Source organism: Cyrtonyx montezumae, unplaced genomic scaffold (assembly GCF_038088225.1).
Source record: "Cyrtonyx montezumae isolate F1298 unplaced genomic scaffold, pur_monq_1.0 scaffold_6, whole genome shotgun sequence".
Classification (NCBI taxonomy): domain Eukaryota; kingdom Metazoa; phylum Chordata; class Aves; order Galliformes; family Odontophoridae; genus Cyrtonyx; species Cyrtonyx montezumae.
In genome coordinates, this window is record NW_027072067.1 from 10,097,595 (window position 1) to 10,125,231 (window position 27,637).

The window sequence follows — 27,637 nt, forward strand, 5'->3', positions numbered from 1 at the left end:
GCTCTTGCAGTATGCAGTCGTACGAGAGGCGGAGCGTTCCCGCGACACCGCCAGAAGGACGCGGTGTTGGTTTCGGGGAAGGGGATGCTTTTTGTTCGTGAGGATCGCGTGACGAATGTGTGTCTTTATGGCGATTAAACGCTAGCCGAGCCGAGCGCAGCCGAACCCTGCCGAGCGCTGCCGAGCTCTGCCGAACCTTTCCGAGCCCCGCCGAGCCGAGCGCAGCCGAACGGGGCCGAGCCGCGGGTCCGTGCGGGGCGGTGGTCCTTGCCTCCCGGGCCGCAGCCATGCCCCGCGGCCGTCCGGCGCTGCTGGCCGTCGTCGCGCTGCTGATCTGCGGCCTGCTCCTGCTGCTGCCCGCCGCCCGCCGCCACGCCCCGGCCCGAGGCCCGGCCAACGCCACGGTGCGGGCGGGAGTGGTGCTGGGTGACCCCGCCGTCGCCTACAGGGAGGCCGCGGTGCCGCGGTTCCTTGCCCCCAGCAGGTGCCGTTCCGCTGCTCCCCGCGTCCCGCTGGGCCGTCGCCGTCCCGCAGCGGGTGGCTGTGTGTCCCCGCACCGTGCCGAGCCCTCGTGTTTCCCGCAGGCCCGACGTGCTGCTGCTGCACGGCCAGGCCTTCACCTCCGGCACGTGGCAGGCCCTGGGCACGCTGGCGCTGCTCGCCGCCGAAGGACACCGCGCCGTTGCCGTCGATCTGCCCGGTAGGACTGAGGGTGCGCCGTGCTGGCCCCAAAGGGCTCACGGTGCCCTCCTGCTGCACCCCAGCCCCGCATCCTCTGTTTCCCCCCAGGCTATGGGGACTCGCCCCCAGCGGGGATGCTGGCCACGCAGCGGGATCGGGCAGCCTTCATGCAGCGCGTTGTGCAGCAGTTGGGCCTGCGGAGGCCAGTCCTCGTCAGCCCGTCCATGAGTGGCCGCTTCTCCCTGCCCTTCCTCCTGGCACACGGCGAGCAGCTGGCCGGCTTCGTGCCCATTGCACCCGTGGGCACGCGGGAATACACCGCTGTGCAGTACCAGCAGGTCCAGGTGGGGGCCAAGAGAATGCCAGGAGCTGTGCTCCCAGCTCTGGACTCTGCCCTTCTGCAACTTTACAGAGATAATGAACTGAGGGGAGGGGGGAGGTTGACGTCCCCCCTCCCCGATATCCTTCCTCTCTTTCAGACGCCCGCCTTGATCCTGTACGGTGACCGTGACGCTGGCCTGGGCAAGCAGGCCCTGCAGAGCCTCCAGCACCTCCCTAGGCACCGTGTGGTTGTGCTGCCTGATGCTGGCCATGCCTGCTACATGGACAAGCCAGAGGACTTCCACCGGGCCCTGCTGGGCTTCCTGGGCCAGCTGCAGTGAGCTCAGTGTGCTGCACTGAGCAGAGGGCTGCGTGCCACATCTTTGTCCCTGTGCCATGCTGGGAAGTGGGAAAGCATTGCTGAGCTGGGGGTGATTATCCAGCAGTGCCCTCCTGCAGCATCGCCCCTCCCTCGTGTGGATGGGGGTGGAGGTTCCTCGCTGATAGGACCATGCAATCATGGAAGTTGGAAGTGGTGCACAGGAATCACTGAGTCCAACCACTGGCTCCACACAGGACCATGCAAACACTAAATCTGAGAGTAATGTCCAAACACTCCCTGAGCTCTGGCAGCTTGGGGCTGTGCCCGCCGCCCTCTGGTTGCTTCTCTGAATTTCAGACGGACGAACATTCTGGCAGGGCAGCCCCGCGGTGCCAGGGCTATGGGCACTGTGCTGTGGTGCTGGCGGAGGGTGCACTGCTCCGGGGGAGGGTGAGCTGGATGGAAGGAGCCGCGTGCCGCCCGTCCGAGGCCAATAAACACATCATGCTCCGGTCTCTGCCGTGTCCCCAAGCGCCTCGGGGCGGAGCGGGATGGAGCGGGGCGGAGCGGGGCCGGGGGGGCGGAGCGGGAGCGAGCCGGCAGCGGCGGCGGCGCGGAGGTAGGGCCGGGGGTAGCGGGGCTGCGGGGCCGGGAGCGGGCGGTGTCTGGAGGGGGGCAGCCCCGAATCTACCACCACATGTCTGCACCCCACTTACCGGGCCGTGCACGTTTGGTTCACCGCAACCCAACCGTGGGACCGTGCACCCCTCGTGCCCTCCACCCCACAAACCCGCGCTGTTTCCCTCACTTCCGCACCCCCTGAACGCCCCGTGTGCACCCCCTCACCCCCCCCCCCACCTTCCTGCAGCCCCCGCTGCACTCTGCGGCCCCTCCACCCCACTCCGCAGCCCCGTTCCTTCCCGGGGTCCGGACTTTGCCCTGTCCTGCTTCGGAGGGGCGGGGGATGGGGGGGTTAACCATCCCTCGCACTTCCCCCGCGGCTCTGCAGTCCGGGAATGGCACCCGGCAAGCAAGGGAAGAGCGCGGGGGCCTCGGAGAACCCTTCGGTGACACTTTTCCGAGAGTACCTGAGGATCGACACCATGCACCCCAAACCTGACTACGGTGAGGAAGGCAGGGATGTGGCGGGGGGGCACACGGGGCTCGAGGCTGGCAGCACGGCTCCTTCCCCTGCACCGCTCTTTGGATCGCTCTTTGGACCCACGTGCCTGATCCTTGAGGCCAGGGCTGCTGCGGTCCCGGTGCAGGGAACACTGTAGTGCCGTATCCCTACTGGTGCCATGCTTTGGGCAAGGCCACTCGTGCTTTGCCCTGAATTCATCCCCTCATCCATCTTTTTCTCACCCTCAGATGCGGCCATCCAGTTTTTGGAGCGTGTTGGCACCGACTTGGGCTTGGTGTGCCAGAAAGTGGAGGTGAGCGGGGCAGCCCCGGGGCTGGTCCCATCCCACCACAGCATGGCTGGGGGACACGTCCCCTCCCCACCACCCCACAGGTGGCAGGAGATGCCTGCTGCTGCCCTAATGCTTTGCTGACCCAGGCGCTGCTGTAAGCTCCCCACACAGCATGCGCTGTGCCTGTCCCTCTGACCTTTGTGGCTGGCTGTGCTATGATTAGCCAGGGCAGGCAGGGTGACACTGGCTGCAGATGTCCCCTGTGCCTGGCCAGGAGGGGACGGTGGCTGGCACAGGGGACACCCAGGGGTTAGGGTCTCCATTTCACTTCCTCTGAATTGCATCCAGAGGCTTATGGCTGCCCAGTGGCTGCGGCAAGGGAACAAACTTGTCCCAACTCCTGTGTCCCCATCCCACCCTAGTGACATGCAGCTCTTGCTCACAGGTGTGCCAGGGCCGTGTAGTGCTGGTCCTCACCTGGCCGGGCACAAACCCCCGCCTGCGCTCCATCCTGCTCAACTCCCATACTGACGTTGTGCCAGTCTTTGAGGTACAGGGCTGGAAGGGGTGGGCACAGGGGAAGTCACGTGGCATGGGGTCACGGCTGATGTTCCCACAGGAGCACTGGACCTACCCGCCCTTTGAGGCTATTAAGGATTCCCAGGGCAACATCTATGCCCGGGGTGCCCAGGACATGAAGTGTGTCTCCATCCAGTGAGTGGGGGCTTGGTGCGTGGGGTTGCTCGGGGGTGCCAGCCCTGCTCTGTGCACCCAGCACCCTCAAACCACCTCCTCACACCACCTGCAGGTACCTTGAGGCCATCCGAAGGCTGAAGACAGAGGGGAAGAGCTTTGCCCGCACCATCCATCTGTCATTTGTGCCTGGTGAATGCCCCTGTGGGGAGCAGGGTGGGCTGGGTGACGTTATGTGGCTCTTCACATTCTGGGCATGGGACACCCCTGCCAACCCGTCCAGGTTTTGGACTCCACTATCTCTAGGATAAAGGGTTGTGCAGGTCTGGGGCAGCTATGGCTGGCATGGAAGCATGGTGGTGGGGCGGAGGATGCCTTCACCCATGCCAGTTTTCTCCCCACAGACGAGGAGGTGGGTGGACACAAAGGTATGGTGATGTTCTTGCGGCGCCCGGAGTTCAAAGCACTCAATGTGGGCTTTGCCCTGGATGAGGGTGAGTGGTGGTACGGCTGTGCCGGGGCCCAGCGGGACTTCATGGCATTGTGCACACTGCCATCACCCCCAAGGCAGGGGCACTCAGCATGGCTCCTGGGGTCCCATTGGGCATCCCAGCCCCTGACCCCACAGTGCGCCAGGGCTGAGCAGCAGATGGAGACACATCTGACCCCCTTGCTGTGCCCACCACAGGCTTGGCCAGCCCATCCGACACCTACAGCGTCTTCTATGGTGAGAAGAGCCCTTGGTGTGAGTAATGGTGTACCCTCCACCCTGTCCCTTGCTCTGCTGGATATTGGGGTGCTGAGTGCACCCAGCTCAACACCTCTCTCTCAGGGATCAAGGTGAAGTGCACAGGCAGCCCTGGGCATGGGTCCCGCTTCATCACAAACACTGCAGCTGAGAAGATGGTAAGGGAGCGGGGACAGTGGTGTGTCCTGTGGGGGCCTGGAGTGGGAGCCCTCTGTGATGGATACCAGGCTCGTGGCTGGGAGCTGCTCTTAGGGATGGGGTGAATGGGCTGCATGGGGTATGGTACCCCCTGTTCAGGTGGTTCTGGGGTGCTTATGTCATGTGTTTGCCTCTTCAGCACAAGGTGATCACTTCCTTTCTGGCCTTCAGGGAGAGTGAGAAGCAGAGGTAGGACATGGCTGGGGGGGCTGCATTGGCCTCACCATGGTCCTTGGAAGGGCCCTGCCCTCCCTTAACATACAGGGGGTCCAAAGAGAGGCTCTGATCCGGCACCACATCCCTATGCCTCAGTTTACCTGCACAGGGGTGGGGGCAGAGAGCACTTCCCCTCCTCCTCTGGGAACAGAGGATGACTGTCTCCTGCATCCCTCAAGGCTGAAGTCTGACACAAGCCTGACCCTGGGGGACGTCACCTCACTCAACCTGACAATGCTGGAGGGGGGAGTCTCCTTCAATGTGGTGCCCTCTGAGATGGCCGTCGGCTTTGACATCCGTATCCCACCCACTGTGGACCTGAAGGTGGGCACGGTGCCGGCCCCATGCAGGGGGAGCGGGCTGGGGGTGCCCCTGCTCACACCCTGTTCTGCTGCCTGCCACAGGCCTTCGAGGAGCAGGTGGCCGCATGGTGCCAGGCCGCTGGGGATGGTGTCACATATGAGTTTCATCAGGTGAGAGCCTGCGGGGGGGGCTCAGCACACTGTGCTGCCCCTCCCCTGCAGCGTGCCCACCCACTGCTTCCATTGCTCAGAAATGCATGGACCAGCACATCACCTCCACGGAGGAGTCTGACCCCTGGTGGAAAGCCTTCAGCGGGGTCTGCAGGGACATGTGAGTAGTGCCATGGGATGGTGGCACCCGAGATGTCCTCATGTACCCTTGGGACATGGAAGCTTGGGAGAGGTGCTCTGTGCCATGCCAGCACTTTGCCGATGTGTCAGAAATAGTAGGACTGAGCATCCTGCAGGGTGCATGGTTCTGGCTGGCAGGGGTCCCAGCTGTCCCTGTGCCATGCTGATGCCACGGCTTGCCCTACAGGAAGCTGCCTCTCAAGCTGGAGATCTTCCCAGCTGCCACTGACAGCCGCTACATCCGAGCGGTGAGTGCTTCCCCCGGCCCCCCGTGGCCCTGGTACTTGTCCTGGGCTCACTGTGCTCCTCTGTCCCCAGGCAGGGTACCCGGCCCTCGGCTTCTCACCCATGAACCGCACCCCAGTGCTGCTCCACGACCACAATGAGTTCCTCAATGAGGATGTCTTCCTGCGGGGCATTGACATCTATGCCCACCTCCTGCCTGCCCTGGCCTCTGTGCCCCCGCTGCCTGCCGAGGGCTGAGCCTCTGGGAGGGGATGGGGGCATCGTGCCACGTCTCTATGTGCCCCTGTGCTGCGGCTGTGCTACAGGCTGGCCTGATGGTGACACGTGTCCTGGCTGTGTCACCCTGGGGACCGCGTGCCAGCAGAGCCTGGTGTGCCTTGTGCCACTGCAGCCATCCAGGCTGTGTGCTCGTGGTTTGTCCTGCATCCCTGACCACTTCCAGGGGTGCTGGGGCCATGCCTCCCAGCTGGTGCCCCCCTATCCCCACCAGGCAAATTCACTCAATAAACCATCCTGGTAAGCAAGGCTCGGAGCAGGTGTGTCTGCCTGCTCATGGGCAGTGCTGTGTGGAGCTGTGGCCCCCACGATGTTCTGTTTTCACTGGGGACAGAGAAGGGGCTGCAGCAGCAGAGTGCTGCCCAGGCAGGATCCAGCTCAGCCTGCGGCACTGGGGGCAGGTGCTGAGGTTAATCCCACTCTCTCCTATGGGATCTTCCAAGGGTGGCTCCGCCAGACCCCAGGGCCAGCAACAATGTGCAAGCCACAGCAGGAGCCCGCGCTTACCTGCCAGAGGTGCCCGAGGGCTTAGACATGCTCCCACCCCACCCATGCTGTGCCCAGCACCCGAGGGTGCCGCATCCGGTCCAGATGCTGTGCCCTTCCCCGGGGAGCTGGGAACGGGGCTGGCAGAGCCCCATCACGGCACTTTGCTGCAGGTTGGGACCGGCAGAGCTCTGTGTGCAGTGCGGGGTTCCCACGCACCGCCGGAGCCCGTGCCAGACCTCGTGGGGGCACGGCACATCGCCCGCCCAGTGCCACTGGCTGCTTTCGGGCAGCAGCCCGTGGTCCTTCCCCCCATATACCCACCGCGTCTCCGGCTTGTGTAGGACCACCCTCTTGCAGAACACCATCCTTGGGGTACCCTCCTACACCCTATCCTCTTGGCTAGGGTTGCTCCCTATAACTCTTTGAGGACCGAAGACCGGGGGCCTTCTGCACGCCCCTCCAGTGGGACGCGGCCCTCAGGGCTCCTCAGGACGCGGCTCCCGGGACGGGGGGGCCGGGCTGGGGCCGGGGCGGGCCGGGGCGGAGCGCGGCCCCATAAAAGCGGCGGCCCCGGGAGCGGTGGCCCCGGGAGGAGGATGCGGGCGGCAGCAGCGCTGGGCTGGCTGTGGGGCGCGCTGCTGGCCGCGGGGAGCAGCCCGCCCCGGCTCCGCCTGCCCTACCGCGGTGAGCCGGACCGGGGGGAAAGGGGCCGGGATTTATTTTTTGGGGGGAGGGGGAGGATGAGGATGGATGGTGGGGTGGGGACCGCATCTCGGAGCGGCTGCGGGAATGAGGGGTCCTGAGTGGGAACGGAGGGGATGGGGAGACGGATGGGGACGAGCGGGGCTGGAGGGCAGCAGCCCTCGTTCCCAGTGCCGGGTGGGGAAAGCGAGGCACGGCGTAGTGAGGGCATCCCACGAGTGTACCTAAACCGCGAGGGCGCTGCGCTCGGGTTTAATTGAACGTCGTCCCGCGCTCCTGCCCCAGCTCCCGAGTCCCCGGCGGAACGCAGGCGCCCATTTCAGCCCAACCCGACGGCTGAGCGGGGCTCCGGAGCGCCCCAACCTGCCCCGCGTGGCACAAAAGCGTTGAGCAGCCCGTAAAAAATAAAGCAATCCCAACGGCATAAGGCAATTGCTGGGACGGGGAAACTGAGGCACGGCGGGGCTGACAGGTGCCCACGGTGGGATCCTACGGCTTCGGGCCGTGCTTGGGAGGTTCTGGGGTCCCTGGCAGAGCCAGGTGTGGGGTTTGGGCGCTGCCTGGTGGGCTCTGGCATCATGCTGGTCCCACGAGGGCTCGCAGTGCCGGGCGGGTGCCCAGCACCCCGGGGCACATGGAACCTTTTGAAGCGTTTTTTTTTTTTTTCTTTTCCTTCTTAAGCTGATTACTCTGTTCCTCTTCCAAATTGAAAACAGAAGCTGAAATTTCCCATGAAACGCATGAACATTTCAATTAAAACCATTAGGAGCCTCTGAACTGCTTCAAAAATGAAAACTGGGCGATGCCAAAGCCTGCTCCCACTTAGTGTGTACTCGGCTCCATTCATGCGAGCTGCTTTTGGGGCAGCGATGGGGGCAGAGGGGGCATCACCTCCTGCGGTGGCACCACTGGGGTGGCCAAGTCCCCAGCTCACCCTGCCTCCCCAACCCTCCCTGTGCCATCCGCCCTGGCTCCCAGCAGCAGGGCCATGCTTGCTGCAGGGTACATCCCTGCTGTGCATCCCATCGTGTCCCCCAGCTCCTGCTGTCCCCTCGGTGGTCTCCCTCCCCATAGGGACCGCCCGGGGGGTAACAGTCCCCAGGGAGAGGGCATGCGGCGCCAGTGTAACATGAGGCGTGGGAGGAATCGACCGGGGCTGGGGAGAAGGGAAATACACTCTTGAAACAATATAAGCAGCCCGTCGCTTTTGCCAGTGTTACTCTGAGCTGGGAAAACATTATTGCTGGGCAAGAACAGAAGGAGAGGAGGTGTGTTCTTGGGCTTGGCCCAGGGAATGGGAGGGGTTGGGGGGCTGGGAGGGTGCCTGGGGCTGGGGTGCTCCAGGGGCAGAGGGTGTCAGTGCTGGGTGTGTGGGGCTGCTGGCTCCACTGCCGTCCCCCCCTCCTCTTCCTGGGAACAACAGATGCTGGGTTGTGCTGGGGACGCCCTGACTGGGAATGGGGACACAGCAGCTGGCAGCCCCCTAGGCGTGTCTGGGGATGGCTGTGCCCATCAATGGTCCTTTGTCCTCTGTCCTCCTCTGCTCAGGGGCCAAGCCTGGGGTCAGTGCCACAGTTTTGAGGCTCAGTGAAGCTGAACCCCCCCTTCCTGCCCTGTGTCCCCCAGGATGGGGGTGCCATGGAATCAATGAATTTGGTTCCCAGTGCTCCACCTTGCTGAGCCCCCAATTCCCTCCTCGGCAGCCCACTTCCTCATCACCTCAGCATCCCCCGCTGCTCATGCTGTGACCATTCCTCCCCAACGTGCCCCATGCCCTGGGACATCTCAGCACTATGTCACATCAGCCATTTTTCCATGCCATGATGCCCCTTGGCTGCAGCACCCCCCCGGTGCCCCTGCTCCTGCAGCATCCCATGGGCACTGACACTGCTCTCCCTGCCTCGCAGAGCTCCTGGCTACGAACCGCTCCGTCCTTTTCTTTGGCCACCGGGGCTTCCTGGGCTTCCGCTCCCTCTACCTGGATGAGTACCGTGACCGGCTGTTCATCGGGGGCAAGGATGTGCTCTACTCCCTGCGCCTGGACAGGGTCAGCGCCGACACCAAGGAGGTGAGCCAGATCCTGCAGGCACCACGACCACCCTGTGCCTGCTGAAGCCACCTCGCAGCAAGGACTCCGAAAGGCATCCCAAAGCAATTAGCTGCCAGGGAGTGGTGGTTCCTGAGCTTGTCCTGGCAGCCCAGAGATGAGGGTCACAAGGGGTCTGTGTCCCCTGTCCCCTCCACCTGCTCCCAAAGGTCCTTTGTGTTCCAGATCTACTGGCCGCCGCTGCCTGGACAGACAGAGGAGTGTTTTCAGAAGGGGAAGGACCCAGCAGTGAGTCTCTGCAGTTGGTTACAGCTATGATACAGGACTGTGGGACTGCTGCAGGCATGGGGGAAACTGAGTCAGGGAGATGGCAACGGAGCATCAGGCTCTGCAAATCCCATCTATGGGAACAGAGCAGCTTGAATATGGATGCACCAAGCGTGCAGGAGCAGATGGGGTGGGAACCTGAGCTCAGAGAACTAAAAATCTGTGGGCTGGGAGCTTCTGTGCAGCCCTGAGTGGCAGAGCATCTGTGCACGGAGCTGTGCGTGGTCTCAGCAGGGTGATGATGGAGGGGTGTGAGCTGCATTGTGGGCTGAACTGTCCCCACTGCCCCCCTGTGTGGGAAACGTGCAGCCCAATCTGGCTTAGTGACCCCGTTCCTCTCTCTGCAATTACTTCGCATCCACCCTGCCCTGACCTGAAACTGGAGGATGGTGGGGGGTGGCCACAGCTACCAGGCACCCACACCCCACACAAACCCCTCCCAGCAGTGCCCGTCCTGCTCAGTGTGTTTATTTTCCAAGCTCTGACAGATCCAAGCTGGGACAGCTTCAGTTTTCCCTCTTTTTCTTTTCCCCTACACATATTTTTTTAACTTGCTATTTTGGAGGCTCTTTGCAAAGGGAAAATAAACAGCAGGGAGGCTGGGGGCAGCTCAGCAGCAGGCTCCCAGCAGACATGGGGCCTCATGATGATGGAACAGGATGGGCAGCGCTGGGAGAGGTTGAGCATGAGGAGAGAGTGCTTGTGGATGGTGGGGATAGAGCAATCCTCCCCTGCACATCGGTCATCCCTTTAGCCTGTCCCATGACATGGACGGGTTTGGGAGAGGATGGGATGTGCAACCAGCTGGAGGGCAGAAGAGGTACAGGGGATGATTTCTTCATTGTTGGGGAGGAGGATGTTGTTCCCAGGGACGTCATCCCTACTGTTCCCCAGGGAAGGGGTCTGTCCCTGCTGGCAGGGCCTGGAGATAGCCAAGGGGCTGACACAGGCACTCTGTGTCCGGAGGCAGCCAAGGGCTGCCATGGGTCTCCGTCTCCCACATTTCCTCCCTTTGTTTCCTCCCCTTCACTGAGTGCAAGCAGGGACAAAATGGGGGAAGGAGCAGTCAAAAACCCATTCCTTTTGCAATGGGCTGGGGATCTTAGCTGGTGGAGCCCACCCGGAGCAGCCTCAGCCCTGCCATGTGGTCCCAACCAGCTTCCCCTTTCCCTGCCTGTTCCCAGACTGACTGTGCCAACTACGTCCGCCTGCTGCAGCCCTACAACCGGACACACCTGCTGGCCTGTGGGACAGGTGCCTGCCACCCCGTCTGCACCTTCATCTACGTGGGGCACAGGGGCGAGGTAGAGACCTGCTCAAGGTGGCATCCCATCCCCATCCTCCTCCTCTCTGCAATGTGAGGCTGCATGGGGACTCTGGACCCAGTGTTTGCCCTGGCCAGGAGCCAGGGATCTGCCACCCCCTGGCAAACCCAGCTCCTGCTGATGGGTCACCCCAAAAAGCACAGGCTCCGGGGGTCCCATAGGCAGGCTGGGGAGCCTGCAAGCCTGTGTGAGCCCCGGGCAGACCTCCAGCATGCCCCCATCACAACCCCACTTTCCCCCAGACACAGCATGCCTTCAGCTTGGACCCTGCCAACATGGAGAGTGGCCGTGGCAGGTGCCCGCATGAGCCTGACCGTGCATTCGCCAGCACCATCATTGGTGAGTTGTCCCATCACTGGTGGGGTTCCCCAGGGTATTGGGCATAGGGACTGGGACTGTCCCCATGGCTTGGGATGGCTGTGGCTCAGGGTGTCTCTGCCAGGTGGGGAGCTCTATGCTGGTCTCACCGCGGACTTCCTTGGCCGTGATCCCGGCATCTTCCGCAGCACTGGGACCCGTGCTGCACTGCGCACTGAGGTGGACCAGCGCCTGCTCAACGGTATCATCCACCCCGTGCCCTCACGTGGGTCTTCCTCACCCATTTCTAGCCATTATGTGGGTTGCAGAAATGGAAGCTGTGCCCTTTCTCGGCTCTCTCATAGACCCTAAATTTGTGGCTGCCTACCTGATCCCAGACAACGATGACCGAGATGATGACAAAGCCTACTTCTTCTTCACGGAGAAGGTGGTGGAGGCGGACAGCAAGGAGCACAGCATTGTCAGCCGGGTGGCACGGGTCTGCGTGGTGAGATGCTGGTGGCACCGTGATAGGCATGGCAAGGCATAGAGATGTTCCCCTTGTGCCTCAGTACTGCCTGGTTTTGGGACCTAAAGTCTGGGATAGTTTTCTGAATCAGTGACAAATTCCTGAGTTTTAGAGATGGTGGAGGCTCCCAAACCCCCAGAAGTGCAGATGGTCTGAGTACTCAGCCACAGCAGTGGCCCTGATGCTCCCCATCCCCACAGAATGATGCTGGAGGCCAGAGGGTGCTGGTCAACAAGTGGAGCACCTTCAACAAAGCCCGCCTGGTGTGTTCTGTCCCAGGACCTGGTGGCATTGACACCCACTTCGATGAGCTGGGTAAGGGAGGTGGGCTGACTGGGGACCCCATCGGCTCTGTGGCTTTGGGAGCCGCATGGGTCACCAGTCAAGGCCAGGGCTTGGCTTTCTCCTCTGCAGAGGATGTCTTTTTGCTGAAGACCAAGGATGGCAAGAGCCCAGAGATCTATGCACTCTTCAGCACTGTCAGGTGGGTGGCTCAGCCCCAGCCCGAGGGGACATCAGCCCCAGCCTGGGCTGTACAGACATCTCAGAGCTCCTGTGCCCTTCCACTGATGCACCTGTCACTGTATCCTTCCAGCCACGTCTTTCAGGGCTCTGCCGTCTGTGTCTACCGCATGGCCGACATCCGTGAGGTCTTCAATGGTCCCTTTGCCCACCGGGACAGCCCCCTCCACCAGTGGGGAGCCTACGAGGGCCGCATGCCCTACCCACGCCCGGGTGTGGTGAGCACTTCCCACATCCCCATGGGGGGTGATGAGACCAATTCCAATGGGGTCTCTATCCCCAGGGTGGCTAAGGGGCTGGGGCCAAGGGAGGTCCTTCCTGTCCCCACAGTGTCCCAGCAAGACCACCAACCAGCCCCGGCGGCCATACAGCAGCACCAAGGAGCTGCCCGATGAGGTGCTGCACTTCGCCCGTGCTCACCCCCTCATGTACAAGGCCGTGCGCCCGCGGCACCACCGCCCACTGCTGGTGAAGACTGACCTGCAGCACCGCCTGCGCCAGCTCGTGGTGGACCGTGTGGACACTGAGGATGGGCAGCATGATGTCGTCTTCTTAGGGACGGGTATGTGGTGCAGGTGGCACGTGTGGATGCCTGGTATGGCGTGAGCTCATGCCTCCATTCCACTCCTCCAGATGCAGGCTCAGTGCTGAAGGTGGTGGTGCTGCAGAAGCAGAGCTCAGCTGTGATGGAGGAAGTTGTCCTGGAGGAGCTGCAGGTTTTTAAGGTGGGGGATGCACATGGGAATGGAGAGCTTGGTTGGAGGGATGGCACTGTGCTGTTGAGCACCAGGACGTGGGGGACCAGGACTGCCCATGGCGAGGCTTTGCCTAGCCTTGCATCTGCTGTTCCCCTCACAGGTGCCGGTGCCCATCATTCAGATGGAGATCTCTGTAAAACGCGTGAGTCCAGGGCTGGGGACAGGGTGGGTGACCAGGAGGGGCATTACGAGGTGGGGTCAAGCATTGCTATAAGGAGATAGCTGCCACCATTGCCCTATTGTGTTGCCTTCCAGCAAAAGCTTTATGTAGGTGCCAGCTTGGGGGTGGCCCAGGTGAGGCTGCACCAGTGCACGAGCTATGGCACTGCCTGTGCTGAGTGCTGCCTGGCCAGGGACCCGTACTGTGTCTGGGATGGCACCACCTGCACTCGCTACCAGCCCTCGGGCAAGCGTCGCTACGTCCGCCACACCAGCTCTGTGCACCAATGCCTGGACCAGAACCTGACTGGTGAGAGGCTGGGGGGAAAACTCGAGATGTCCAGTACACCCATTGCTCTGTCCTGTCCTCGGGGAAGTCTAGTCATGGTGTGCACTGAAGCCATACCACCTGGAGACGAGATGGGGTGCAGAATGGTTTGGCTTTGCCTTCACTACATACACACTTCTGTCTCTGCCCCAGTGGATGACTTGGAGCACGTTGAAGAGAGGGTGCTGTATGGCATGGAGCACAACAGTACTTTCCTGGAGTGTGTGCCCCGCTCCCCGCAGGCCAGCGTGCAATGGTTTGTGCAGAGACCCCCAGATGAGCAGAGGGATGAGGTGAGACTCCAGCACCTGCCCTGCTTTCCTCCTTCCCTGCCAAAGGGATGTAAGACTGACCTCACAGCCATGGCCAACAGGTAAAGACAGATGAGCGGGTCCTGCAGACGGAGCAAGGGCTGCTGTTCCGCCAGCTGCATCGCCGTGATGCTGGGATCTACTACTGCAAGACACTGGAGCATGGCTTTACCCAGACAGTGGCCAAGACAGTCCTGGAGGTGCTTGGGAGCGAGCAGCTGGCCCGTGCCACACCGCGGCAACGGGAGGACAGGCACCTGCCCTGTCCTGAGCCCTGGCTGGCAGCACCTGCATCCAAAACCTGGTACAAGGACATCCTGCACCTTGCCAGCTCAGCTGACCGGCAGCGGGTAGAGGAGCAGTGCTTGCGCCTATGGTGCAGCCATCGGAAGGGCAAGGTGGCCAAGGGCAAGCACACGCTGGCCGGCATGGATGTGGGCAAGAAGGGGCGTATGGCCAAGCCACAGGGTGAGAGGATTCGTGTGCCCCGTCAAGCTGTGGCCACTTAGGGCAGGGGACCTGTCCTTGGGCGGGCCTGCAGCTGCATGAGGTCCTTCCATCCCCAGGGCTGGCTCCTGGGCAGGTCCCGTCCTCCCACAAATGGATGGTGTCATGGGGACACAATGGCACCAGGCCCCTCACTCTTGCTGAGGGCTGCCAGGAACGGGGTCACAGTCACTGGAGTGGCAGAGATGCTGGGGAGCTTGCTGGGTTTCTCCACAAATAAAGGGGCCAAGCGTGGCACCAGCCCCCTCTTTGCCTGTGGGGTTTGATCCAGGCTCTTTCCATGCCACCAGCATGGGGCCCAGGAAACACAACACCTGCCCTCATAAAGAAAAGCTGACAATCGTGCGAAAAAACCTCCCAGGCACAGTCCCAGCATCATGCAGCGTGGGATGGGTCTCTTATGGAGCAGCCCCTGGCCCCAGCCCAGCCTTTGTGCTGGGAAGCTGAGTGGCCTTTGTATGAGAAAATAAGTACTTTTACAGGCTTGTGACCAGCGCTGCTGCTCCTGTTCCTGGAAAGGGCTTATGGGCCCATCCTCAGCCCCACTTCAACCCCATCTGAGGGAAAGCACGGACCGTTTTGGGGCTGGGCAGTGTCAGAAGCTGGCAATCAGCCTCAGACAGCTTAGACCCATCCCTGGGTAAACATGGGAGAGGCTTGGGGGAATGCAACAAAGCCAGAGCCATAACTGCCAGGGCAGCAGCAGGCAGGGGGACTTGGAGGTGGGGCCGAAGCTGCAGTGCTTCCCAATATGCAGTGCCCCAAAGAACTGGGGCACAATGCAAGTGCTGCTGGCCCCGTGCTGAGGGCCTGTCGGAGCTCTCAGCCAGGCTGATAACGATCTTCCTGCTCCCAGTGCAGTGTGGCCCCACACAATGGTGTGAACCGAGGCCCCGCTGGGACCAGCATTGTTCGAAGGCAGAGGAAGGGGAAAGAAAATACTAATAATTGACCCCCAAAATAGCTTGCACAAAGCCAGGGCTGGGCCATGAGATCACTGTTCCTCCCTGCAGTACAATGGCAGCAGCTCGGTGCCTTTGATGGGAACAAAGTCCGTGGCAGTGCTGCCCTGCCCCACATGTACTTGAGTTGTGGGGCAGAGGCTGAAGGGCCCGTGCTGCCACAGAGTGTTGGTGAGGAGCTGTGGGGCCGACCCCTGCCCCACACGGAGCCCAGAGGAGACAGCAGGGCCGTGTGTGGGTGCTGCTGGGTAACAAAGTCGCGGGGCCGGGCCGGGCCTGCTCCTATTTTGAGCTGTTTCCTACGGAAGCTGAGGCCGGGCTTGGTCCGCCTGGCGGTGCGCTGCCAGTCCCGGCCAGTCCCTAGCGACAGGGGAACGAAGCCCCAAACACCGGGGCGGACCGCGAGTGGATCCGGCCTGGGCCTCCGCGGGACCTTTTTGGCGCCCCCTCGCCGCCGGTCCCCGCTCCGGGCTAGGCGTCCATGGGACATTTTTGGCGCTGCCTGCGACAGCCATGAGGTGGCGCGCGGTGACGTCACAGCGTCGCGCGGTGATGACGCAAAGTGCGGGCGCGGCAGCGGGGCCGGTGGGGCCCAGAGTCGGGCGGGCGGCGGGGCCGGACATGGCGGCGCGGGCCGGGCCGCAGGAAGATGAATAAGGGTTGGTTGGAGCTGGAGAGCGACCCCGGTGAGCCCCGGGTCGGGGGCGGAGGGTTGGGCCTGAGCGGCGGCGGCTGAGGCTCTGGACGCGGCCTGGAGGGTCTGTGTGATGGGGGAAGGGATTTGAAGCCCAGCTGAGGGCCAGTGTGGGAGGGAGGGAGCTGCGGGTGGTGTAGTGAGGGGTTATGGGGCGTAAAGGAGGAGGCAAGGAGGGAGGCTGTGAGTGGGTGCGGGTTTGGGGTACGGGTAGGAGGAGTGGGGCTGCAGGAGCAGTTGGGAGGCACAAAGCAAGGCTGGCTCTCAGGGAAGCAGAGGCCCGGGCTGGCCCCGGTGTGATCTGCTGAACCCAAAGTGGACGGCATCTGGAGTGCCATCAGTACGAGGAACAAAACATTTCTGAAGATATTTCACCCCCAGAATACCATGGATTGCAGTCAATGACTGTAGAGCCCCAGCAGAGCTGTCCCAGCAGGGAACACCTCTGGTATAGGGCAGAGGACCTCACAGGAGAGTGAGCTTTGGGTGGACTGTTGCGTTTGTAGACAAGGAGCCTGGGCTGCCATGCATTCTGCCTTGCCTTTCTATGCCCTGTGAAGGGTTCTGTATGCTGCCGGTCTCCCACTCAACTGAAATTCTGCTCATTACCCTTTAACTGATACTTAAGGAATAACCCGAATCACTCCCATCTCTTCTTCATCACCATGATACCAAAAGCAAAACACAGTTTGCACCCCGATGCTTGGGAGGGAAGGTGGTTTTCTTGCAAGGCAATCCATCCCCATGCAGTGATGTGTGCAGCGTTAGTATCAGCTCCTCACTGGAGTGGTGAAGAATTGCAGAGTGGCTATTTCTGCCCACTGCTGAGCCAGATGCCAGCTCTTTCTGGTATGGACCCCAGGCTGTGACAGCTCAGACCTGAGCCAGATGCCAGGCTCCCTGCTGTGGCTTCACAGCTATATCCTACTGAGTCTGAATCTGTCCAAGATTTCTGCTGTTCCCAGAGTTGGCACCTCTAGTGGTGAAGAATTAGTATACTCCTGGTGTGCAGCCTCTCACTACAGCTCGCTCCCATTACCCCTTGTCCTTCTGGGCACTTGGCTCTGTCTCCTTCTGGCTGTGCCACTGCCACTCTGAGCATTTGTGGCTGTTTGTGTTCACCTGGTGCACGAGCTGCTATGTGTTGTCACACACTTTATGCATTTTGTTGCCTTGTTTTGCTGTGGTCAGCAGACTGTAACTTCTGAAACTGGAGAGCGAGTTTATTCCCTGCTTTAGTGGCTTTATCTTTGATGGCAAAGCCCCTTGGCTTTTCCCTTCTTGGTTAAATAACTCACATCAGGTTCCTTAAATCCCTTTTGCGTAGGAAAAACTTGTGAAGGAAGAGCAAGCATTGCTTGGGAGCTCCCTGCCCTGTTTGTGGTGGGGATTTGCCTTTTGGCAGGCTGGTTGTGTTGGCCAGTGTGCTGAGCTGGCTCCAACAGCGGCAGGCCAGCAGGGCTGGGGTTGGTTTAGGTCCTCTTGAGGAAGAGGATGGAAGGAAGCAGAAAGCCCAAGCTCTGGTGCAGCTGTGCCATGGCTCGAGACCACATTTGCCCTTTCTGGGTCAGCAGCAGTTTTCTCTCTGCACCGTGCTCTTCAGACAGAAGTAACGTGTTGGTTTTGTCCCTTTCCAGGTCTCTTCACACTCCTGGTCGAAGATTTTGGTGAGTCAAAAGACAGCTCCCTGGGAAACGGATTTCATGCTTGACATTACCTCCAGCCCTTTCTGGTGGGCTTTATACCAGCTTCTGCCCTTTGTTTGCAGGGGTCAAAGGTGTGCAGGTTGAAGAGATTTATGATCTACAGAGCAAATGCCAAGGGTGAGTCATGGGCTTGAAAGTGGGGGTTCTACTAAACAAAATGCCTCTCTGGGACTGAGTGGACTCAAGTGAGGCTGTCAGCATGGAGAACGATGAGCCAGGAGTGCTGGGTGAACCTTGGGGCGGGCAGGTGAGCTCCTGCTCTTCAGTTGTGATGGCAGGTTAGTCCTGGACACAATCATGCAGAGTGAAAGACCTTACATGGGGGCAGACTTTGGGGATTAATCTCTCTTCTGTTGTGGAGAGGTCCAGTATCAAGCCAGCACGCCTGGAGCATGGGATTTCTCTTTGTCTCAGTGCTATGAAGTTGCTTTGAGCCTGTGAATTTCTTAAAAACTGGTGGCTGATCTCCTTTTGGAATGAATGCAGGGTATTTATAAAAGAAGAGTATCGTTTGGAGGCTAAGCACTATTTCAGAAGGCTGTGAGTGCCTGGAGGTGGATTTCGCCTCCTCTTTCTCTGTCTTGAGACCCGTCAAACCTCTGTGTTATCAAGCTCACCTGTCATCCTGAGTGTCAGCATGGGATTGCCCTGGATAACAGATGTGGGCCCTTGTGGCAGGGATGGTCACTTCTAGTGAGATGTGGCTGGTAGTTCTGCTTTCCCTCTCTCACTTTGCCCATGGTTTGAAACAGAAAGTCTCTGGCAGAGCAGCCCCACTGCTGTGGTTTGTCCACCGTGGCGCAGTTGCTAACATCTCTCTACAGCCCTGTGTATGGGTTCATCTTCCTGTTCAAGTGGATTGAGGAGCGCAGGTCCCGCCGGAAGGTCTCCACCCTGGTAGACGAGACGTCGGTGATCGATGATGACATCGTTAATAACATGTTCTTTGCTCACCAGGTAGGCTAGGGGCAAGCAGAGGGGGGCAGGTATCTCACTGCAGGGAGAGCTGGACCCCAGAGAGGACCAAGAGCCCATCTGTAGCCTGCGCTGTGGGCAGGAGCTTGTGAGGCCATGGTGTGGCTCACTGAATGCGGGTGATCTCCCTTTGTGAGATAAGCGTACCTTCAATTGCTCCTCTAGAAGTGGTTTCTGCATCCTTGTTTTGTAATTGATTATTGGTGACTATGAAGGCTTGTTCCCGCTGTTGAAGCCGTCCTTGTGTCACCCTGCAGCTGATCCCCAATTCCTGTGCCACCCATGCCCTGCTGAGCGTCCTCCTGAACTGCAACAATGTTGACCTGGGCCCCACGCTGAGTCGCATGAAGGATTTCACCAAAGGATTCAGCCCCGAGGTAGGGACAAAGGCTGTGCGTGGGTGACACGTGTGTCTGTCTCCAGCTCCATCTTGGGACAGTGCTTTAGCGAGCTGGCTCCTTTCCAGCCCAAGTCTGTGATGAGATGTACTCCTCCTGTCTTCAGGCCTGCCTTGAAGTCCATGCTTCACTCCAGCTGTAATTCCCTTTGCTTCTCTTTCACAGCTGTATGTTTGTCTCATTCTGGGTCTTCACCTTGTAACTCAGCAGAGGAGAGGCTGTGCCTGGAAGCTGCTCTTAAAGCCCCACTTGTGGATGGAGGGAGCTGGGAACTGACGGGGGAAGCATTTTCTTGGTTTCCTTATACTTCTCCATTATTTTTCTCTCTTGCTCTTTGCTGCAGAGTAAAGGCTATGCCATCGGCAACGCCCCTGAGCTGGCCAAGGCTCACAACAGCCATGCCAGGTGAGTGAGGGTGTCTCTTGCAGCTCAGTTCTGCTGGAGCAGGCTCTGCACTGACCTTCTGCCTCTCGCCGTCGCAGGCCGGAGCCACGGCACTTGCCAGAGAAACAGAACGGTATCAGCGCCGTGCGAACCATGGAGGCTTTCCATTTTGTCAGCTATGTGCCCATCAAGGGAAGGCTGTTCGAGCTGGATGGGCTGAAGGTCTATCCCATTGACCACGGTAAGAGCCTTGGTTTATCCGTGAGCGTACTGTTTGTCAGTTAGCATTAGCTAGTGTTTGTGGAGAATTATTCCAGTGGCTCCCAGATTTGTCCTGAGTGTTGATAGCTCATTTTGGAGACTTTACTCTGGGGGATGTAAAATAAAACAAAACAGAAAACCATAGGAAATGATTACTGCATTGTTTTTTCCACCCTTACTATGTTCCTCCCAAGTTGCTCAGGGCCAAGAAGTCCTTTCTGCAGCTCTGAAATAACACGGTCTTGCAAGCAGATTTTGTCTCCTTCTCATCTCCTTCCTGCATCAAATAACCTTTGTATGCTGAGGCCCAAGGCCCGCAACGCTGATCCCAGCAGAACTGCTTGAGCTAGTCCCCTCTTTTACAACCTGACCATTTTGTTCTGTCTTTCAGACACTTTCCTAGCCCCAGCTAGGACTTATCAGGCCCCTTGGAAAGGCACCCACTTAAGAAACCTAAGTAGGTTTCTTTAAGGACTGCACCAGACTCAGTGGCAGCTGAGGTCTGAGCTCTGGAGCAGGGGTTTCCTTGGACTTTGAGAGCGCAGAGGCTGCAAATAGCTTGTGTTCTATAGAGTTCAGAATTTGCATGTCTGCCTTGCTGACGTCTAATGTTTTCCATTCAGCAGGCAGAGACAAGGTATACAAACCACACACTGGCTGTGTGTTGCTGACAACATGGTCCTTCTGGCCTCTTTTTTGCATGGGTCTCTTGTTCCTTGGGATGTAAGGGAGCCACAGAATTGCCTCGTGGAGATAGCAGTATCCCTGCTTGATGCTGTCCTGTCCGAAGCAGAAGCCATGGCCTGCTTTGCTAACTCTTGCTCTGTTTTATAACAGGGCCCTGGGCTGATGATGAGGAATGGACAGACAAGGCCAGGAGAGTGATCATGGAGCGCATCGGCCTGGCCACTGCAGGGTAATGTCCCAGGCACTGGGGCAGGCACTGCCTCATCTCCTTGGGTCAGTTCTGCTCATGTCTGTGCGATGAGCTGTGGAAGTGGGGGTGAGGACAATGCTCAGGGGGTGCAGGTGCACTACCAGCTTGCCTTCTCTCCCCCTGCCCCAGAGCATGCTGACCAGCTGCACTTTGTAGGATGCAGTCCCTGCAGACTGCCTTGTGGACAGGAGTGGCCACACGAGGTCCCTGTTGACTTGAGTCTGTAGGAAAGAGGATGGTGCTGCTGGTCCTCCTGCGGTGGTGTTGGCAGGAGCCTGAGTGCTGAGGCCTGCGGCCTGGGATGGAAACATGAGGAATTGGAAACGTGTGGCTGTGGGGCTGCAAGCTCATTGGGGAGGTGGTGTGATGGGAAGAGACAGGCTGTCCAGAAAGGACAGGAGGGGTGGTGAGGAGGAGCTCCCATTTAAATGACAGAGCGGTTGGAGTGCAGGGTCACAAACCAAAAGGAAACTTTAAGGGTCAGGACTAAAGGGACAGGTGTGGATGACACTGCAGTGTCAGCTGTAGCTGCCCTACAAGGAGGAACAAGTGGGTGAGACTTTCTGCAGACAGCTAGAAGCAGCCTCTTGTTCACAGGCCCTGGTCCTCATGGGGGAACTTGAGCATCCCAGTGTCTGCCAGATGGCAGATATCAATCTTGTCAATTGGGAAAGGTACCTGGGGACTGCAGGAAAGCAAATGTCACTCCTGCCTTGAACAAGGGCAGGAAGGAGAACCCAGGGAACCACAGGCCAGTCAGCATCACCTGAATCCATGGGAATGTGATGGAACAGTAATCCTGGAAACCATCTCCAGCCACATGAAGGAGATCGTGTTGGAGGTAGTCAACATGAACTCACCAAGCAAAAGTCAGGCCTGAGCAACCTGGTAACATCTGTGGTGAAACAACTGGCTTGTAGGTGAGGGAAGAGGTGTGAATATTCTCTGTCCTGACTTCAGTGAGGCTTTTGATGCCAACTTCTTGGAGATTCTCATAGAGAAGCAGATGCATTATGGTCTGGATGAGCAGACGATGAGGTGGATTGCAAACTGGCTGAATGGCCAGACCCAGAGGGTGGCTTTCAGTGGCACAAGGTCTGTTTGGAGGCTGGTTACTGCAGAGAACCCCGGGGGTCAGTATATCTGATGTCTGCTGTAACATCCTGCAGGGAGCCGTACCACGACATCCGTTTCAACCTGATGGCAGTGGTTCCTGATCGGAGGATGAAATATGAATCCAAGCTCCATATCCTGAAGATGAACCGCCAGACTGTGCTGGAAGCCCTGCAGCAGGTGGGGCAGCCCGAGCCCTGTGGGAGTGCAGGGCTGTGATGGCAAATAGGCCGTGCTGTCATGGCATCTCTCTGAGCTGTAGGTACTTCGGGTGGTTGGTTCTGTGGCAATTTCTTCCTTGTGTTTTTTTTTTTTTGTCTTGAGGGTGACCTTTTCTGGGAAGAGGAGGTTCTGTTGTTGCTGCTCTCTTGGGGGTTATCCATAGGATTGCTGGCTGATTGTACACAAATGCTTGGGGATTGGCTTACCTCACAAGTTCTTCTGCACTGCTCTAATGGGAGGGATGTGGTTTGAGCCCCCCAGTTCAGAGGTCACTTCCAATCTGTCTTTTGCCTTCAAGCTTATCCGAGTCACTCAGCCTGAGCTAATCCAGACCCAGAAGTCACAGGAATCTCAGTCCCCTGAAGAGGCAAAGCCAGCCAACAGCAAGATTGTGACTCCAGAGAGTACCCATCCAGGTAGACCCCCTTTCCAGTGGGGCTGCAAGCCATTCTAGCCTGCTGTGGAATGAGCATTTATTGGCATTGGCTGATGACAATCTCTGATTTACCTAGAGATGAATAAACTTCTGTAGTTAGCTTTACTTTCTGTTCTCCAAGCCCAGCTGACCAGTTCTGCTGTAAATGCCTGAGTACCTGGGAGGAGAGACAGAGCTTGAAAAGGGGAGGGCTTACATTTGGGGACACTCCTGACAGCTGGAAGTAGAATGGGAAGTGTGTATGATGCTCTGCTCCTGGTATAGTGGAGCATATGAGTTCCACAAGCTGTTACACAGAATGGGAAAGGGGTTGCAGAGGATATGGAGTAAACAGCGATGGCCATGAAAGGCTGTGCTGTGCTTACATTGCAGACAGCACCGATGAGCCTGCCAGCCAGAGCCACACTACGGCCACGCAGAGCCCACCCACCAAATCCAAACCAGTGGCAAAGGCATCAGCAAGCAGCATCAATGGGGTGCCTCCAGCAAACCCCAACCCCATCGTGCAGAGGCTACCGGCTTTCCTGGATAATCACAACTATGCCAAGTCACCCATGCAGGTGGGTTGGAGCTCCAGGCCAGCAGCATACCTGGCCTGAGCTGAGCTTTCCACTTCCAGTTCCCCAGCTTTGTGAGATGGCAGCTGTCAGCAGGTCTGTGGCCTTCCTTTTCTTGCTGACCTGGCTGTACACAAGCCAGCAGGGCATAGACAGACCCAGACTGTGAGCCTGGGTTCCTTCTGGCTGCTGATGCTGTGTGTCAGGCCCCCGGTGCTTGGATGGACCACAGATGCTGTGTGCTGGGCTTTTCCTCGCCCAGCTGTTGGAGATAGCATCAGCAATGGTGTTTTGCAGGAGGAAGAAGATCTTGCAGCAGGAGTGGGCCGCAGTCGGATCCCAGTTCGACAGCACCAGCAGTACTCAGATGATGAAGATGACTATGACGATGATGATGAGGAGGAAGAAGCTCGTAATACCAACACAACTATCAGGTAACAGCTTGAGCTGGGGGCAGAATGATGCTTAGCTTTGTGCCTGACCCTGCACACAGAGCTGACGTTTGCAGAACTGTCTGCAGCTACTTCCAGATCCTGAACATCGTTAGCTGCATTACAGGCTGTGACTGTGCAGTAAGGGCTGCTGTGTTCTTTGCCTGGTTTTTACTGTTCACTCATTGGATTTAGAGAAATCTCTCTGTAGCTCTTTGTAATAGACTCTGAATTTGGCTGTCCTGAGTAATTGCTGCCTAGGGCTTCTCTGCTTCCCCTCTTTTCTGACTGCTCCTGGACAGTATATTGTCTGGTTTTGGGGAGTTCTTTTGTAGCCTGCCCAGCTGTCCCTGCTGGATCTTCTGATTGATTTTGGGGTGGTGGAGCCTTGCCTGACCTGAGGTCACCTTGTAGCAAATCCATCACTGTACTTCGTGGTTGGATGGCAGAAGCTGAGCTGCATGCAAGGGTGCCTGAGGAAATACAGTGTGCTCTGCCTGGAGGCTTCATCTGCTACTAGTGTAATGCAATGGAAAGCACAGAACTGACAGCAGAATAGCAAGGTCCTAAGCTGTAGTAAGTGAGAATTTGCTAAAACGCAACAGCCATGGACATAGAAATAAAGGAAAGAAGCTGCTTACCTTCAGAAGGCCTCAGGTACACAGGGATCCCCAGTGAGATTCTTTTGCACCCACTGCCAACCCTTAAATGAGGTCTGGGAAGAGGTAGACCCTGGCTCCACCCCTTCTGGCCACTCAGGTGCACTGCATACACCTGAGCTCCCTGGGGTTGGCTCTGCCCTCCCACCAGGTGCTCCATCCCCACTTCAAGCTGTGACTTAGCATTTCCCCTACACTCACCTTGGGGGGGATTCCTGCATAGGGCAGCTCAGCAAGGCAAGCTGTTACCAGAAAAGCTGATGGCATGGGAGTGAGCTAGAAATGTTCCAGGCCTTGCTTCATCCCAGCACACGGCCTCAGGTGCTGAGTGTGGAGCTGGCGGTGTCTGTGCTGCTGCAGCTGGGCCCCCTCCTTCCAGCAGCATCACCTTCCCTTCTGCGTTCCTGGGCAGGTACAAAAGGAAGGGGCAGGTAAAGCAGGAGCACGCAGCGGGGGCCGCGGATAGCCAGCTCTCCGTCCTCCAGCCCAACACCATCAACGTCCTGGCTGAGAAGCTGAAGGAATCCCAGAAGGATCTCTCCATTCCCCTGTCCATCAAGACGAGCGGCGGCGGAGCTGCTGTGGCCATTGTCACTCACTCCCAGCCCTCTCCCACCCCCAGCAACGAGAGCACGGACACCGCCTCTGAGATTGGCAGTGCCTTCAACTCCCCGCTGCGCTCTCCCATCCGCTCGGCCAACCCCACCCGCCCCTCCAGCCCCGTCACGTCCCACATCTCCAAGGTGCTGTTCGGTGAGGAGGACGGCCTCCTGCGCATCGATTGCCTGCGCTACAACCGGGCCGTCAGGGACTTGGGGCCCATCATCAGCTCTGGGCTGCTGCACCTCACGGAGGACGGCGTGTTCTGCCCGCTGGCTGCTGCAGGTCGGTGCCAGATGTCCCCTGCGGCGATGGGACTGTGCCCTCCGTTGTGGCTCCTAATGCTTCCTTTCCCTGTGTGCAGATGGGGGGAAAAGCTCCCCCCCTTCCATCAAACCCGGTGAAGAAGCCCAGGTCACCATCAAACTGGACGAGAAGGAGGGCAGTGAGGCCAGTGGCAGCAAAGAGAAGGTGGGACTTGGCAGGACCAGTGATCACCCTGGGGGGGAAAAGTATTCTCCCAAGGTGAGTTTTGTGCTGCGAAAGCCCTAGGGACGTGGAGCTCCCTGCGCTCGCCCAGAGATGCAGCAGCACTGGCAGTGACCGAACCGCACGCACACGCTGTCCCGCTCACACGATGCTGCAGCCGTGCCTCGAGGCACAGGGCAGTGCAGGTTCTGTGCCGTGTGCCATCCTGAGACGTCTGTGCTCTACCCACCGCCTCCTCCTGTTTGAGATGTGCTCCTTTGGGCTGGAGCCCGGTGGAGCCCTGCCCAGGTCCCTGCCCTCCCACCACCTGCAGGGCCAGGCTCGGGCAGCACGAGCATGTGCAGGGCTCCCTGCAGGAGAGCTGCCTAGAAAGATGTGTTCTGTTGGTTAGTGAAACAAACCAGGGCTAGGCTCAGGCAGAACGAACGCAGCTCAGAAGTTCCCTGTAACATGCTGTTTTGGTGTTTGCCCCCTGCCAAGTGTTTTTTCTCTTTGATGATTCCCAGCACAGAGAGGAATGCCCCCAGCTTGCCCTGCAGCTCCCGTGCTGGGTGCTGGCGCATGGGGCTCAGTCTGCTCACATTTGCTCTGCTTGATGCTGGCAGGAGCTGCTGGCGCTGCTGAAGTGTGTGGAGGCGGAGATTGCAAACTACGAGGCTTGCTTGAAGGAGGAGGTGGAGAAGAGGAAGAAATTCAAGGTGAGTTTGTTGGATCATTTGCATTGCTGGCTGAGCTCCCTGAAAGCTTCTGTCTGTGGCCAGACTGATGGCAGAGCACAGGGCAGGTGGTTCAGTTGAGAGCAGTGCAATCTATTTGTAGATCGACGACCAGAGGAGAACCCACAACTACGATGAGTTCATCTGTACCTTCATCTCCATGCTGGCCCAGGAAGGTGAGACACGGGCGGCAGGGCTCGACGTTCGGGTTCATTTGTGGCCTCCACCGCTGGGCTGCGTGGAGCTAGCTGGGCTTTGAGCTGCACTGCAGAGCTGCCAGCTCTGAGCCCGCCCTGCAGCGTCTTTGCCACCCCTCCCCCTGCAGGCATGCTGGCGAGCCTCGTGGAGCAGAACATCTCGGTCCGCAGGCGGCAGGGGGTCAGCATCGGCCGTCTGCACAAGCAGAGGAAGCCGGACCGCCGGAAACGCTCCCGTCCGTACAAAGCCAAGCGGCAGTAGCTGTGGGGTCGAGACTGAGAGGAGCTCGCCCTTGTGGCTCTGGGCAGCGGCACCTGGATACATGTTACCCTTTGCCTGAGGAAGAGGGACCCCAGTGAGAAGCCTTTGGCTGAGGTGGAGCCTGGGGACAAGCAGAAATTGGGTTTTCCTCTGAGCTCAAAAGGCAGCAAGGTCCTGTCTTGAGGAGAGCCCTGCAGCAAAGGGTGATGCTGAGCGCCCTGCCCCTGTCCGGCCACGCTCAGGTGCCCTGGGGGTGTCCTGGGGCTGTGGCTGGTGGTGGGACGAGGGAGGAGCTCACCTGGCTGGGGGGGCTGGGCACCATGGGGGCTGCTGACATGAGGCTGTGCTGGCCGCAGCTGCCTGGGGCTGGTGCTCTGCTGCGTCCAGACCTTCAGCTCTGTGCTTCCCCAGGACTCTCACCTGTGTTTTCTGTTCCTTTATCTTCCTTGACAACATTACTTTCTGGTTCTGAGCCGCTTGTTGGCCATGGCTGAGCGAAGCGGCTCCTGGACAGAACTGCACTCCAGCAGTGTGGCCCTGTGCGGCCCCACCTGTGTGCTGACCCCCTGCGGTGGCAGTGCCACCTGTCCCCAGGGCCAGACTCCTCCCCAGACCTTGTCCCTAGCCCTCTCTGGGAGGGCATGTGGTCCTGCTTCTATGGCGGCTCTCCTAAGGAGCAGTGATGTGACCCTGCGGTGCTTTGGGATCAGACACAATCGCTCCTTGTTCCCAGAGAGCTCTGTGAATAAGGAACACAAGGTTGGTGTTTGGCCTTGGTGCTGGGAGCTGGAGCTGGGATTGCCCGGTGCCCAGAGCCTTTCAGCGTGGGAAGAGGTGACAGAACTTCAGTGGCAGGCAGGAACGGCAGGGGGAGCCCAGAGCTGCTCTTCCTGCCCAAGCAGGCTGCGGAGCGGGGGCTCGCTGGCCCTGCAGACCTCCTGCCCCCAGCCAGCTCACTGCTCCTGCAGAGGGTTTCTGCCCTGTCCCCAGCAGCCAGAGGTCAGTGCCTCTCCCCTGTGCTGATGGGGGAAGAAGCAGCAGCTGTGATGGGGTCAAGAGGGACAGCTGCAGGAGGAGCCTGAGTTTGCCAAACGTGCAAATTTGTACAGACCTTGACTGTGGAGTTTATTTTTTTTTTTGTACTTGTTGAAGGAATGAAAATCCTTCCGTCTCTTGCTGTGTCTCATACCAAGTGCTGTATGTAATGGATCTGTCCGAAGGAATAAAGCTCTCTTGTAACAGCCATGGGGGGAGTGGTGTGAGGCTGGAATGTGAGTGGGAAGAGGCTACTGGGCCTGATAAAGCCAGAGACTACTACTCAGTCCTGGTCTTTCACATTGAGTCATACGAAACTGTAACAAGGAGACTGAAATATCAAAAGGGAAAGACGTTGGAAAGAAGCTGAAGGGATCAGGAGTGCAGGCAGTGTTCCCCTGTACTCCAGTTGGAGATTGGGACCTGGCAGGAAGGAGAACGAATCAGGCACATGGAAGATGGGGGGTGACATCCAAGACAGCCAGCTCAGCTTCACTAAGGGCAGATTGTGCCTGCCCATCTGGTGGATGGGT

General features: G+C 59.0%; 4 protein-coding genes across 4 annotated transcripts; all 4 read left to right on the plus strand.

Moving 5' to 3' along the window:
* Positions 1 to 287: 287 nt before the first annotated feature.
* On the plus strand, positions 288 to 1,839 carry ABHD14A (abhydrolase domain containing 14A). The gene is made up of 4 exons (XM_065749453.1): positions 288 to 484; positions 585 to 700; positions 790 to 1,025; positions 1,161 to 1,839. Exons 1-4 carry the CDS (start codon positions 288 to 290, stop codon positions 1,341 to 1,343), a joined length of 732 nt encoding a protein of 243 aa, XP_065605525.1. The 3' UTR covers positions 1,344 to 1,839.
* Positions 1,840 to 1,845: 6 nt separating this feature from the next.
* ACY1 (aminoacylase 1) lies at positions 1,846 to 6,025 on the plus strand. Its single transcript, XM_065749444.1, has 15 exons — positions 1,846 to 1,943; positions 2,334 to 2,449; positions 2,696 to 2,760; positions 3,185 to 3,289; positions 3,359 to 3,453; positions 3,548 to 3,624; positions 3,837 to 3,926; positions 4,121 to 4,177; positions 4,265 to 4,338; positions 4,518 to 4,567; positions 4,774 to 4,918; positions 4,999 to 5,067; positions 5,148 to 5,227; positions 5,435 to 5,495; positions 5,566 to 6,025. The coding sequence occupies exons 1-15, from the start codon at positions 1,876 to 1,878 to the stop codon at positions 5,728 to 5,730; spliced, it is 1,317 nt and encodes a 438-aa protein (XP_065605516.1). The 5' UTR covers positions 1,846 to 1,875; the 3' UTR covers positions 5,731 to 6,025.
* An 829-nt stretch (positions 6,026 to 6,854) lies between these two features.
* SEMA3G (semaphorin 3G) lies at positions 6,855 to 14,307 on the plus strand. The gene is made up of 16 exons (XM_065749443.1): positions 6,855 to 6,942; positions 8,868 to 9,028; positions 9,233 to 9,295; positions 10,519 to 10,638; positions 10,902 to 10,998; positions 11,102 to 11,218; positions 11,322 to 11,464; positions 11,686 to 11,800; positions 11,900 to 11,969; positions 12,081 to 12,225; positions 12,338 to 12,569; positions 12,641 to 12,732; positions 12,866 to 12,907; positions 13,021 to 13,234; positions 13,406 to 13,545; positions 13,626 to 14,307. The coding sequence occupies exons 1-16, from the start codon at positions 6,855 to 6,857 to the stop codon at positions 14,070 to 14,072; spliced, it is 2,286 nt and encodes a 761-aa protein (XP_065605515.1). The 3' UTR covers positions 14,073 to 14,307.
* Positions 14,308 to 15,605: 1,298 nt separating this feature from the next.
* On the plus strand, positions 15,606 to 26,964 carry BAP1 (BRCA1 associated protein 1). The gene is made up of 17 exons (XM_065749831.1): positions 15,606 to 15,718; positions 17,364 to 17,393; positions 17,495 to 17,549; positions 18,257 to 18,389; positions 18,665 to 18,784; positions 19,149 to 19,210; positions 19,288 to 19,430; positions 20,288 to 20,366; positions 21,557 to 21,680; positions 22,021 to 22,138; positions 22,531 to 22,718; positions 23,013 to 23,149; positions 24,218 to 24,690; positions 24,770 to 24,930; positions 25,500 to 25,592; positions 25,714 to 25,786; positions 25,936 to 26,964. Exons 1-17 carry the CDS (start codon positions 15,682 to 15,684, stop codon positions 26,067 to 26,069), a joined length of 2,160 nt encoding a protein of 719 aa, XP_065605903.1. The 5' UTR covers positions 15,606 to 15,681; the 3' UTR covers positions 26,070 to 26,964.
* The last annotated feature ends 673 nt before the right edge of the window (positions 26,965 to 27,637 follow it).

Coding starts and splice junctions, on each gene's coding strand:
- ACY1 (XM_065749444.1), top strand. CDS start 1,876: ATGGAGCGGGGCGGAGCGGGGCCGGGGGGGCGGAGCGGGAGCGAGCCG. Junction 1,944..2,333: donor GCAGCGGCGGCGGCGCGGAG/GTAGGGCCGGGG, acceptor GCGGCTCTGCAG/TCCGGGAATGGCACCCGGCA. Junction 2,450..2,695: donor GCACCCCAAACCTGACTACG/GTGAGGAAGGCA, acceptor TCTCACCCTCAG/ATGCGGCCATCCAGTTTTTG.
- SEMA3G (XM_065749443.1), top strand. CDS start 6,855: ATGCGGGCGGCAGCAGCGCTGGGCTGGCTGTGGGGCGCGCTGCTGGCC. Junction 9,029..9,232: donor TCAGCGCCGACACCAAGGAG/GTGAGCCAGATC, acceptor TTTGTGTTCCAG/ATCTACTGGCCGCCGCTGCC. Junction 11,219..11,321: donor GGACCAGCGCCTGCTCAACG/GTATCATCCACC, acceptor GCTCTCTCATAG/ACCCTAAATTTGTGGCTGCC.
- BAP1 (XM_065749831.1), top strand. CDS start 15,682: ATGAATAAGGGTTGGTTGGAGCTGGAGAGCGACCCCG. Junction 19,431..20,287: donor GGTCTATCCCATTGACCACG/GTAAGAGCCTTG, acceptor GTTTTATAACAG/GGCCCTGGGCTGATGATGAG. Junction 25,593..25,713: donor AGAAGAGGAAGAAATTCAAG/GTGAGTTTGTTG, acceptor ATCTATTTGTAG/ATCGACGACCAGAGGAGAAC.
- ABHD14A (XM_065749453.1), top strand. CDS start 288: ATGCCCCGCGGCCGTCCGGCGCTGCTGGCCGTCGTCGCGCTGCTGATC. Junction 485..584: donor CGGTTCCTTGCCCCCAGCAG/GTGCCGTTCCGC, acceptor TGTTTCCCGCAG/GCCCGACGTGCTGCTGCTGC. Junction 1,026..1,160: donor TGCAGTACCAGCAGGTCCAG/GTGGGGGCCAAG, acceptor CCTCTCTTTCAG/ACGCCCGCCTTGATCCTGTA.